The 13656-nt window shown below is 30.8% G+C and overlaps 1 protein-coding gene across 2 annotated transcripts in view; it reads right to left on the reverse strand.

Moving 5' to 3' along the window:
- Positions 1-831: 831 nt before the first annotated feature.
- The window catches only part of LOC145292066 (17S U2 SnRNP complex component HTATSF1-like), a 116066-nt gene continuing 103241 nt past the window's right edge, over positions 832-13656 (reverse strand). Inside the window, exons 7-8 of one of the 2 annotated variants that reach the window (XM_080138118.1) lie at positions 11692-11781; positions 832-1535 (exon numbers count right to left, since the gene is read on the reverse strand). In XM_080138118.1, the coding sequence (XP_079994244.1) occupies positions 1041-1535; positions 11692-11781 (585 nt within the window). In that variant the 3' untranslated portion in view covers positions 832-1040. The remainder of the gene's footprint in view (positions 1536-11691; positions 11782-13656) is intronic. The other variant, XM_080138119.1, reaches the window with a different exon arrangement.

Genomic DNA, 13656 nt, shown 5'->3' on the forward strand with positions numbered 1-13656 from the left:
GATGCCGTTCTCACACAGCTTGAATACGAATGCACATCAGAGATGAAGACAATTCAATCTTCATTTAAAAATATGTTTTATTACTTATTTACACATCCATTTTTCCTTATCTACGAGCTGCTTCTGGTTTGAATACTAAAATAATGAGATACAAGAGGACCTTAAAAGAGCCTTATTTATCCACACTTTACGCGATGACAATCCTCTTCTAAATTTTAGGCAACAATTTACCAGACCAATACAAATCTGTGATGTCTAGTCACATGTTTAGAGAAACAGACCAAATATCAAGGTCTCATGTATGATATGAAAAGAAACTGGAATCTTAGGGAGATATCAATCATACCAGTTATTATAGGTGTTACAGGGCTTATGAAGAAGAACCTGAAGTCCTACCTAACTAATATTCCTGCTGAACCAAGTGCAAAAGAGATCCAGACAATTGCACTTAAGAGAACAGCGAGGATACTAAAAAGAGCTCTCGGTTGGTTTCAATCAAAAGCAGGGCAATGTTGGCAGTTGATTTGGCTGCCCATACCCAGCATTACAATCTTCAAAGAAAATGAAAAAAAATAAAATAAATAAAAATAAAACTTATGCTCTTGTATTGGATGACAGGTGGACTGGTTATACTTTTTTATGCATTCAGAAAATGATTCTACATTTAATTTCAAAAGCATTAATAAGGTGATTCCCTTGTAGAAAAAAAAGCAAAAAAAAAAAAGCATATTACTGCTGAGTAATATGCAACACATTTTCTTTATCAATTCATGGTCAAATATTTTTTACTTTTGTTTTGTTTTTGATTTAAAAAAAAAAAAAAGATAAAAATGTCAATTTAAACAATTTCTTTCATACTTTGTTCTTTCAAATTTGATACATTTTGAAAAATAAAATTTAAAAAAAACAGAAGAATTGATTTAAAAGTTTTTAATTGTTTTTTTTTTCAAAGTGAGGGCAGGGGGGGGGCCATTCTTTTTTTTTTTTGTCTACAGTAAAAACGTCAAAATGTATGGCATACGTATTTGCAGCAATCAGGATCACTCGGAACTTTCATTTTTGGATTTTTCTTCTTGGGATGAAGATTTTGACAAAGTTGGAGAAGCAGCAGCAGCAGGAGAGGCAGTGGGAAGATTAGATATTTGAGAAGCAAAGGGAGGGGGAGATGATGAAGAAGCATCAACAGCAGCATCTGAGATACCCTGGGTATTTTTTAGTGTAGAAATCTCTGCATCATCGGGTTTAGCAACAGAAGTACCCAAGGGGTTTAACTTGTCCTTTTCCGATGTAGTAGGCACTTCATCCTCACCGGTTATATCAGTTTTGTTCTCCCCTGCCATAAGGAAGTCAGTCCATTTACTGAGCCGATTTTGCCGCTCTTCTTCTGACTCGACTACTTCGTATTTAGTCTTGCCATCCCACGTCTCTGCCGTGATGCGTTTCTGCGCAAACCAACGGCCATGCAGAGCAGCAATGCATTCATCAGCTTCTTCTGGTTCTCGAAAGGTTACCGTGATTACACCATTGGTATTTCGCTGGAAGAAAAATGAAGAATTTATATCAAAAGAGAAAAAATCAACTGAAAATTAGTCACACCAACATACACTCATTATCTTCACATTCAGTTAAAAGCCAATTTAAAATGCGTGTATAGGTTAGACGGCTTTTAGAAAATGATTTCCAAACTAACCTATCTCTAGCTAGGTCTTTATTCATCCCTTTTTTCTCTCAAATCTATCCTAATCATCGTCTCCCATGTTTTACTTAGCCTTGCCATGTGAATTGAACCTGCTACTTCAACTGTTCTCTACAAACTCAAGAATTTTCATCTATTCTTTCAAGGTGACCAAACTCCTGCTTCTTATACTCTCTAGATTTAAACTTCCTCTGAGGTCATCAGATCTAAGCTTATATGTTTTAATTCAAATAACCCTAACTCGTGCATAACTGACAAGTTATGTTCCAATTCGAATAATTATTTTTATCAGGTAATCATCTTGTAACCATTTTCTTACGATTAGTATATGGGGGTCGTGCAATAAGTAATGCCCCTGACTCACTTCCCATAGCAGTAGAACAACGAAACTTGGCACAGTTATTAGTCTTTCTCTACATAGGAACCAGTTATGCATTTCTCCCATCGTTTGATGCAGCTCTAGAGACCGTTTTTTAAAGAACACCCCAGGTTGGTCCTCCAACCACGATGTGACTTCAGAAATCTAAGCTGCATCATCTGGGAAACGCTTTCCTTTCAAAAACAACTTCATGACTGGGAAAAGGTGAAAGTCAGAGGGTGCACGGTCAGGAGAGTAGGGAGGATGGGGTAGGATTTCATAACCACACGCCTATGCTTCTGATCTGGCGACATGCGAGTTGTGGACCGGTGCGATGTCCTGCAGGAGGAGGGTACTTTTGCTGATCTTGCCCTGCCTCTTGATTTTAATAGCTTCCCTTACTTTCCTCAAAAATGAAGCATAATAGGCTCCTGTAATTTTGGTACCCTTTGCCAGGAAATCTGTCATCACTACTCCGTCCTGGTCCCAGAAGACTGTGAGCATGACTTTGCCAGCGGACGGCTGCACCCTTGCCTTCTTTGGAGGTGGTGAGTCCAAGTGCTTCCACTGCATTGACTGGGCTTTAATCTCTGAATCATAGTGATGGACCCAGGTTTCATCCTATGTAATCAGTCTTTTGAAAAACTTTGACTCATCTTCTTTGCACATCTCCAAATTCATCCTCGAGCACTCGACGCGTTCTCGCTTCTGGAATTGTGTGAGCAACCTGGGAATCCATCTGACAGACACCTTATGCATATGCAAATGGTCATGAATGATAGTTTCCACAGATCCTGTACTAATCTTGACATCTTGGGCTATTTGGCGAATAGTAATGCGCCGATCTTCCAAAATAGCAGCCTCAACTTGACGGACTGATGACTCATCAATGGCAGAAGGAGGGCGACCAGGTCTGGGAGCTGTTTCCACAGACTTCCGGCCATGTTTGAATTCACTATGCCAGGCTTTTGATAGGATTGAAACCATTATCTTCAAACAGTTCTCACCTCGAACTATAGAGATTCAAAGTCTCTATCCACTGTGCCACGGGCCCCAGGCAACTATTCCTCTGGCCTAACAAAGGCCAAAGGAATAGTTGGCCGAAACGTCATGAAACAACTAAGAAAGATGAGGATAATAGTTCGCAATAAATAAATTAACAAATAATACTCATCTCAATAATGAATTCCAATTAAATAATATATATCTGGTTGTTTAACTTCCCTGTTAGATGTGATCCAAATTAGTTCCAAGTAGCAATATGGTTTGTTTGAGATGAAAAAGAGTAAAAATGTTGTTTTTTTTCTAATTTTTTAGATGTGTTATTTGAAATGAATATGTTTTTTAAGTTGTCAAAATTTTGTTATAGGTCTGAAACTAAAAAAATTATCCAAATTTGTATATAATTTTTTAAAATATATATATATATGTTAAATTTTGTAATATATATATATATGTTAAATTTTGTAATATATATATATATATATATATATATATATATATATATGTTAAATTTTGTAATATATATATGTTAAATTTTGTAATATATATATGTTAAATTTTGTAATATATATGTTAAATTTTGTAATATATATATATGTTAAATTTTGTAATATATATATATGTTAAATTTTGTAATATATATATGTTAAATTTTGTAATATATATATATATATGTTAAATTTTGTAATATATATATGTTAATTTTTGTAATATATATGTTAAATTTTGTAATATATATATGTTAAATTTTGTAATATATATATGTTAAATTTTGTAATATATATATATATGTTAAATTTTGTAATATATATATATATGTTAAATTTTGTAATATATATATGTTAAATTTTGTAATATATATATGTTAAATTTTGCAATATATATATGTTAAATTTTGTAATATATATATATGTTAAATTTTGTAATATATATATATGTTAAATTTTGTAATATATATATATGTTAAATTTTGTAATATATGTTAAATTTTGTAATATATATATGTTAAATTTTGTAATATATATATGTTAAATTTTGTAATATATATATGTTAAATTTTGTAATATATATATGTTAAATTTTGTAATATATATATGTTAAATTTTGTAATATATATATATGTTAAATTTTGTAATATATATATGTTAAATTTTGTAATATATATATGTTAAATTTTGTAATATATATATGTTAAATTTTGTAATATATATATATGTTAAATTTTTTAATATATATATATATGTTAAATTTTGTAATATATATATATATATGTTAAATTTTGTAATATATATATGTTAAATTTTGTAATATATATATATGTTAAATTTTGTAATATATGTATGTTAAATTTTGTAATATATATATGTTAAATTTTGTAATATATATATGTTAAATTTTGTAATATATATATGTTAAATTTTGTAATATATATACATGTTAAATTTTGTAATATATATACATGTTAAATTTTGTAATATATATACATGTTAAATTTTGTAATATATATATGTTAAATTTGTAATATATATATATGTTAAATTTTGTAATATATATATATATGTTAAATTTTGTAATATATATATATGTTAAATTTTGTAATATATATATATGTTAAATTTTGTAATATATATATGTTAAATTTTGTAATATATATATGTTAAATTTTGTAATATATATATGTTAATTTTTGGGTTGAACCTACATATACTCATCACCCTTTTTAACTCATATAAGTAATATTATTTATTTACGAGGGGCGTGCAATAAGTAATGCCCCTGACCCCCTTCTAGTTGTCTGATCTAGCTGAAATTTTGCATGTGCAATGATTTATATCTCTACGGGTTATGTGGCAAATTACAGCTCTGGACTAATTGTGGTTTCTGAAGTCATGTCGTGGTTGGAGGACCAACCGGGGGTGTTCTACAAAAAATGGTCTCCAGAGCTGCATCGAACGATGGGAGAAATGCATAACTCTGAGTGGTTCCTATGTAGAGAAAGACTAATAACTGTGCCAAGTTTCGTTGCTCTACTGCTATGGAAAGTGGGTCAGGGGCATTACTTATTGCACGCCCCCCATCTACTAAATTCTCAATTGTTTTCTGAAGAAAGGAAAATACTATTCATTCAAAACGTGTATGAGAAAAAAAGAAAAACATTTGCATCTAATGTTGAATTAATACACTGTGACAGCTTATTCTCACAATATTATTATAGGTTCTTAACATCTTCAATAACTAAAAGTGCTTTTAAACATCTGCACATGTGCTAATGCAAAACAGCCCTGGAATCATTTTGGTGTCGCTAAGTAATGATAGACACTCAGGTTGACAGTGATGGATTACAAGTAAGAACCCTGCCAACGTCTTACTGTGTGCATGTACATGCTCACTTGACTAATTAGTTGCCTACAATATAGTCTGGGAACAGAAAACAATGGCAAAAGGAGGTTGCAGAGGAAGTAGACAAAAATAATAACCATGATGTCTAATAAGAGCAATATCATAAAAGCAAGCAAGTCACATGGAAATTCCATGGTGAATACAGAATTTTTTTTTAAAAATCTACAAATATATTAGACAAGAGATAACCCATTTAGTAATTATATATATATATATATATATATATATATATATATATACAAACTCAACCAAAAACAACCTCCTTAGTAAAGGTAACTAAAATAGAGTGGGAAGAGAGAGATATCGAAGTGAAGAAATTTTATGTTTATTAATAATAATAATAATAATATATATATATATATATATATATATATATATATATTTATTAAACATAAGATTTTTTAACTTTGACTCTTCCCACCCCTTTTCTCCCTATTTTAGTTATATTTTATATAGTTTAGGTATATATATATATTATCAAACATAAAATTTCTTATGTTTGACATCTCTCTCTCTTCCCACCCCTTTCTCTCCCTATTTTAGTTACCTCCACCAAGGAGGTTGTTTTTGGTTGAGTTTGTTGGCTAGTTACTTTTTGTTTGTGTACAGCCTAGCATCTATATTGCTTGAATTTTCATTAAACTGTGTCAAAATTTCGGTCATACTTTAACTTAAAACTGATTTATTTTTAAATATCTAGGTAAAACATCTTAGTTCTGTTAATCATAGAAACACACTACTTGGTCCATATTGTAACCAATGAAGTACTGTATCTTATATTCCTTTGACCTTGAAAAGTTTAATCATGATTGAAATTTTTGTAAAATTTCAACATCTTATTTTCACGAATTTGATTATGGATCTGATGCTATTTAATTGGAATGTTTATTGAGATGAGTATTATTTATTCATTTATTTATTGCAGACTATTATCCTCATCTTTGAGTTGTTGTTTCAGGATGTTTCGACCAACTATTCCTCTGGCCTTCATCAGGTGGTAACTGCAACGGGATACAAACTCCGAATCACCTGACTTCAAGGCTCGTAGTGCAGTGGATAGAGACGTTAAATCTCTACAGTCCCAGGTGAGCATTGTCTGAAGATAGCGATTTCAATCCTACCCAATACCAGCTGGAGGCTTAGTTGGCCAAAACATTGTGAGACAACAACTATGGAAGGCAGTAATTGCTGAGAATGCAGTTAGGAGATTCAGAGTTCCTATCCCATCGCGGTTACCATCTGACGAAGGTCAGAGGAATAGTTGGCTGAAACGTCATGAAACAATAATTAAAAGATGAAGATAATAGTCCGCAATAAATGAATGGATCTGATGCTCTTTAATAACTGTAATTTCCATGCAAAACTTCTACTTGATCAGATAAATAGTATTTTTTATATTATCAACGTTTCCATAGCTTCAAGGATACTTATACTTTGGCTAATCCTTACGTTGTCAGGTGGGGGTATATAATCTAACATCTGACTTATTTTTTTTTTTGTTGTTATTTATATCCCACTGCTACTCTCATCATTCATATTTTATTTACGTTATTTGCCTTTTGTGATGGCATTGATTTGATGCACAGTGACAAGCAAGATAACAAGCAAAATACACAGAGTTGTACATGTGTCTCTGTATAAAAGTGAGCCATGTGAAGGTTAATACCTCCACCAATATTAATAATATTATTCTATACTTTTGAGAGTTGATAGAAAATAGAATAGCATTTCAAAATAATCCAAGATGATGACAGAGTCAACAGAAAAAAAAAACATTTTGTGTAACGTTATATGTGGAGACGATGACTTCCAAAAGTATGATGATTTCCTTTGTTGATGCCGTGAGTCAAATCCTTAAGCGTATGCAGCAAAGAATCAAGTGTTTTATAGTACTGAGAAATATTAGGAGAAAAGTATATATTGAATTTGATTGAATGTCCTCACTCCCTTGAATTTAAATGTCTGGGGGTAATCACAACCTCATCAGCACCCGCCCATCCATCCTCTATTCATATCAATGTTTGGAGATGAAATGAACTCAAGTGCAAGATGAAATCTTTCAAAGGTTATTGCATTCTGTGAAATGCATTGTGTAGATCATCTCAAAATAACTGGATCATTTTAGTTGATGATGTCGGGAAGATAGTGACAGTCAGTTAATAAAGAGCATTATAATGTAGAGCTTAACAAATTCGGGGGGGGGGGGTATTTGATGTCTGTCATGACATGTGGTGGGGAAAAAAAAAAGCAATGGTTTCAACAAATCAGAACCATTCTCTACAGAGCTAACATCACAATGGCGCAGCTGGATCATCACTCTGCAGGTCGACTGATCAGTAGATGCAATGTCAAAGAATGGTCATAATATTCCCCAACTCATCAGATTTGTTTTTTTTTTGTTGTTTTCTTTTTAAGACCATGTGTACCAGAACAATCTACAGACAATTGCAGAAGACAGGCTAACAATAAAAGAGCGTGTCAGGATAATCAACAACTTCACTCAACGGCTCCAAGTATTTTAACATTTAAAACTTGTTTTGTAAAATTTTACTTTTATGACAAAAGATGTTATATGAGCACGTTTTAATTGTTACCCTTTTAGCTTTCAAAAAGTCATAATTATCTTGTCTTTCTGGTCTGGTTCAGAGTATGGTGTGTCAACATGATTATAGCTATATATATATATATATATATATATATATATATATATATATATATATATATATATAATGCTAACAGTCCACATATACTTCTAGGTTATGGGGTTTTTTTTAAAGCATGTTATTTTTTTAAATTTAATATTAAATACAAAACAACATTGTTTTCATGCTTCACAAAAACCCTCATACCTTGAAATCAATATATATATATATATATATATATATATATATATTGTTTATTATACAAACATTATAATCTATGGGTCTATCATGCTTGTAATTGGAATGTTGATATATACTTACAAGAAGTATTATCGTAAAACAACACTACATTGGGAAACCAACCACCACATAATTGACCCCAAACGATATCTAAGTACTCTAACTAGAGAATTCTAGGGATGGAATACTCCACAAATATAGATAAATATATGCTATTATGCATTTGTCTACATGTGTATGGTCTGTAGTATCTATACCTAAATCGAAGCATATAAACCTATCAAATATATATACATATCCTAGTACTGAAGACAGGATAAGCAACCCAAGTGAAAGAATGACATTAAGTTTATATATAAATATAAAAAAACTTTGCTGCAATAATTACAAGCACTCCAGTAGAGGGAAAAATATAACTACCAGTATGTCATCTTTATTTAAATTATATAAATAAGCCCATATATCTATTTAACAAACTGTCAATTTGACCATATGGATATATAAATAAATAAAGAAAGAAAGAATTTGAAAGCTAGAAACAAATGAATGGATAAAAGAAGCAATGAACAGATTAAAAAATAAATAAACAAAACTTGTCAATAGGAAAATGAAGTTGCCACCAGAAAAGAAAAAACAACCATAAAAACCGAACATAAGGTAGCAGCTATAATAAGAGTATAATATAATTTCAGATCAATAAGCAATTGCCAAGTTAAAAAGATTACTAACACCTCTCTACTGTGACAGTTTAAACACCCCCTCCTCACTCACCCTTACTCCCTTCCTTCACTACACCTCCCTCCAAAACCCCCACTGCTCACATTCACAAAATATACACCCCACTTTCTTCCAGAACATAAACCACACCCCTATAAAAACTAATGTAATTTTGACTCCCCTTTCAAGGATTCTTTTTAGGTCTGATAAAGTGTTATCCTTGAATTGGGATTCCAATGAATGCACATATATAACCAATAATGTTAGTATAATAAAAAAAAAAACTATATACCAGCTCTGTCCTGCATTGAGTACTTTTTAATAATCATGCAAGTTTCATAGAATTTACATCTAGAAAACCAATCGATACAATCATTATATAAATGCAAACAATAAACTATCTCCATTTAAAAAAAAAATATCTTTAATAAAAATTTATTGTAATTTTCAAAACTAATAGCTTTCAATTTTGAATTTCCTCTCTTGAAAATTAATGAACATAATATTTTAACAAAGGCTTTGGTAAGTTATTCTTTTTTTATATATTAAATCACTTTAATTAATCAATGTTAACATCGACAAAACTATTGCATATATTTATAAAAATAGAACAATAAAATTACAAATGAATGACACTAAACATTATCTTAGGCATTTTTTTATGACTTCCCCAGCGTAGTATAAACACCCCAACCCCCCACATGTTAAGAATGGCTTTCGGAATAAACACTGCCCAACCTCCCTATGTTAAGAACGGCTTTCAAGGTTGGGGGGTGTGTATTCTGAAAGCTGTTCTTAACATGGGGAGGTTGGGGTGTTTATAATATGCTGGGGCACATCATAAAAATTTACCTTCTTTTATTATAAACTGTCTAAAAAATAATTATAATAATCAGGCATACTTATAGCTGTGCTTACGTTGCTACACTCTCTACTATAATATATATGTGGTATTTGAAAAGATTATGTTGCATTACTGATTTAAGTAACTGTGAGTTTTATTACCTTTGTGATATTACTGGAGCACAGGATGGTGGGAATGGATGGAGAAAGTTCAGAAAACTTTTGCTTTTACTAACCCCCCCATGTCATCATGTATGGAAGTGAAATATGATCAGTAAAGGGTGCATGGAGAGAAATGATATGAATGGATGGTTCATGTTAGTATAAAAATAGGCTTAGTTTTGATGACCACAGAGAAAGATTAAATCTGGATAGTATAGGGAGAGTAGATTTCAATGGTATGGCCACGTTGAAAGAATGAATGAGAGTTCTTAGTTTAGTATACTTAGAACAGTTACGGATCAGTCAGAGAGGAAGGACAAATACATAAGAGGAAGTAATAAAATGAACCCAAGGTACAGAGGGATTTATAAAGACCTGGCCAGACATAGGTTACTTTGGAAACCAATTGCTTAAAGCTGTCCAAACTAAATACGATGAGTCAGTCGTATAGGTGTGATAAATAAAAAAAACGTTAGCTTTTATTCATTTATGTTAACTAAAATTCTGATTTTGTCAGTCGTATAGGTGTGATAAATAAAAAAAACGTTAGCTTTTATTCATTTATGTTAACTAAAATTCTGATTTTGTCAGTCGTATAGGTGTGATAAATAAAAAAAACGTTAGCTTTTATTCATTTATGTTAACTAAAATTCTGATTTTGTCAGTCGTATAGGTGTGATAAATAAAAAAAACGTTAGCTTTTATTCATTTATGTTAACTAAAATTCTGATTTTGTTAGTCACATAGGTGTGATAAATAAAAAAAACGTTAGCTTTTATTCATTTATGTTAACTAAAATTCTGATTTTGTCAGTCGTATAGGTGTGATAAATAAAAAAAACGTTAGCTTTTATTCATTTATGTTAACTAAAATTCTGATTTTGTCAGTCGTATAGGTGTGATAAATAAAAAAAACGTTAGCTTTTATTCATGTATGTTAACTAAAATTCTGATTTTGTCAGTCGTATAGGTGTGATAAATAAAAAAAACGTTAGCTTTTATTCATGTATGTTAACTAAAATTCTGATTTTGTCAGTCGTATAGGTGTGATAAATAAAAAAAACGTTAGCTTTTATTCATGTATGTTAACTAAAATTCTGATTTTGTCAGTCGTATAGGTGTGATAAATAAAAAAAACGTTAGCTTTTATTCATGTATGTTAACTAAAATTCTGATTTTGTCAGTCGTATAGGTGTGATAAATAAAAAAAAACTTTAGCTTTTATTCATTTATGTTAACTAAAATTCTGATTTTGTCAGTCGTATAGGTGTGATAGATAAAAAAAAAACGTTAGCTTTTATTCATTTATGTTAACTAAAATTCTGATTTTGTTAGTCACATAGGTGTGATAAATAAAAAAAATCGTTAGCTTTTATTCATGTATGTTAACTAAAATTCTGATTTTGTCAGTCGTATAGGTGTGATAAATAAAAAAAAACTTTAGCTTTTATTTATTTATGTTAACTAAAATTCTGATTTTGTTAGTCATATAGGTGTGATAAATAATAAAAAAACGTTAGCTTTTATTCATTTATCAAGTAAAATTCTGATAAAAATCTGTTTAGTAATTAAAAGTTGTTAACAAAGAATTGCCAGTTAACATAATCTCCATAATAATGAAAAAGAACTTACATCATAAATAGTAACTTTGCGAACATCACCAAACTTTGAACATTCCGTCCGCACATCATCACGTAATTCCTGCAGAAGTGTTGGTTCATCCTGCAAAAGATAAGACAAATAAAAATGAGAGATTTGAGGAAATCAATCTTTGGAAAAAAAAGGAATATTTAATTGTTATTTTTATTAGTTGCATATTTCAAACTGTTGTCCTCTTTATCTGTATATTAATATTATAACGTGTTCTTTTCTATGTCACACTTACACCTTTCCCCTTCCGAGTGATTGTCGTTTCATTGTTATGACCTTCTCTTGTAATAAATAATTTTACAAAGAATTCTTTATAACTTTTTGATTCGGTTTCGATTATAGTTGATGCCACTTAAGTCATCTACTTTTTTAAAAATAATTTTACTAAGAATTTTTCATAAATTTTGGTTTGGGTTTTGATTATAGCTGAAGGATATATATATATATATATATATATTCTTCATAAGTTTTGGTTTTGGTTTTGGTTTCAATTCAAGCTGATGCACCCAAGTTATATAGATATATATTTTTTTATTTTTGAAATCACAACTTTATAAGAATCGAATTGACTCTATTATGATATATACAAGAATATTTAAGCATATTTTACAACAGTGCGTCCCTGCTAGCTTAGATAAATACCATTGAAGTTTTAACAAAAAAGCTATAATAATACCAGGGCATCTCCATTTACACTGAACATCCACAGAATGCCAACATCAACATATGAAAGAGTCTGCTGTGGAATTTCCACAGGTCCTGCTAGTTGTTATGATTATGCTTACAAAAAAAAAAAAGAAAAGATCTTTACATGCATGTCTTCTAGACCGAATACCTATTGGATTTAAAACAGAGATTCTATGCATTCGTGCAAACGTAGCATTACTCCAGATGGAAATTTTCTTGCCACTGGCTGGTGCAGATGCCGTCTAGTACTGTTGCAATATTTCTGATACATAATGGGGTATGGTCCCTCACAGTTGGAAGATTCTATTTATAGCAAAATTCAAAATGGCTTCTTTTTACATGCTCCAATTTTAAGCTCCAAATGATTACTATTTTTATTATGTATAATTGAATAGAAAAATATATATTTATTTTTGAACAGAATTAAAAAATGAACCAAAAGGACTTCCCCATTATAAAAAAAATAGGGGGGAGGGGTACAGTATTTTTTATACATAATGGGGTATAGTCCCTCACAGTTGGAAGATTCTATTTATAAACGATGCTGCTAGGAACTGACAAATCAAATTAATTCATGTACTGCTGCCAACCAATCAGAAAGCAGAATTGCTCCATAAAAATTAAACCTTTTTCTTTAGCAACCTTGCATATGTTTTCTTCGTATCAACACGGGAAGAATTTTTTGCTCTGTGGCTACAAAATTATAAAGTCAGGAACCTGAACAAAACAACTGTCTACTGAGAACCAATTATCTCCAGGACTTGTATAGAACAACTAACCATCAGAAACTGTTCTGAAACTAAACATGGCTTCCAACTCAAAAGTTGTCATTAGTGTTGGGATGATGATCGGGAATCGGAAAAATTTTTACTTTTGGGCGTATCTATAATATTTATTGATTCTAAACTACCAATAAGACTAGATCACTCCCTCCCATCCATGTGTTTTTACGCTTGAAAAAATATATGCTTTTACAGCAGGTAAAATAAATAAATATTTAGAGATTTATAAAGAATCGGAATCAGAAATTTTTTTTTTTTTTTTTTTACATAGGCATCACCACTTATCAAGGCCCAGAGACCACTCGAGGATAAGAGTTAAGAGTGTACAAAGTGGAACGGCTCATCAAGAACTTGTTTACGTTGGACTTGTAGACAATCAGATTGTAGTCAGCTGGAAAGCAGGAAAACAGAAAACAATTCCACAGGCATGCAGTTCTAAGAAAGAAGCTTTGTTCATGGAATCTATGTTTAGGTTTAG

Source organism: Euprymna scolopes, chromosome 13, assembly GCF_053919585.1.
Source record: "Euprymna scolopes isolate OS-2025 chromosome 13, ASM5391958v1, whole genome shotgun sequence".
Classification (NCBI taxonomy): domain Eukaryota; kingdom Metazoa; phylum Mollusca; class Cephalopoda; order Sepiida; family Sepiolidae; genus Euprymna; species Euprymna scolopes.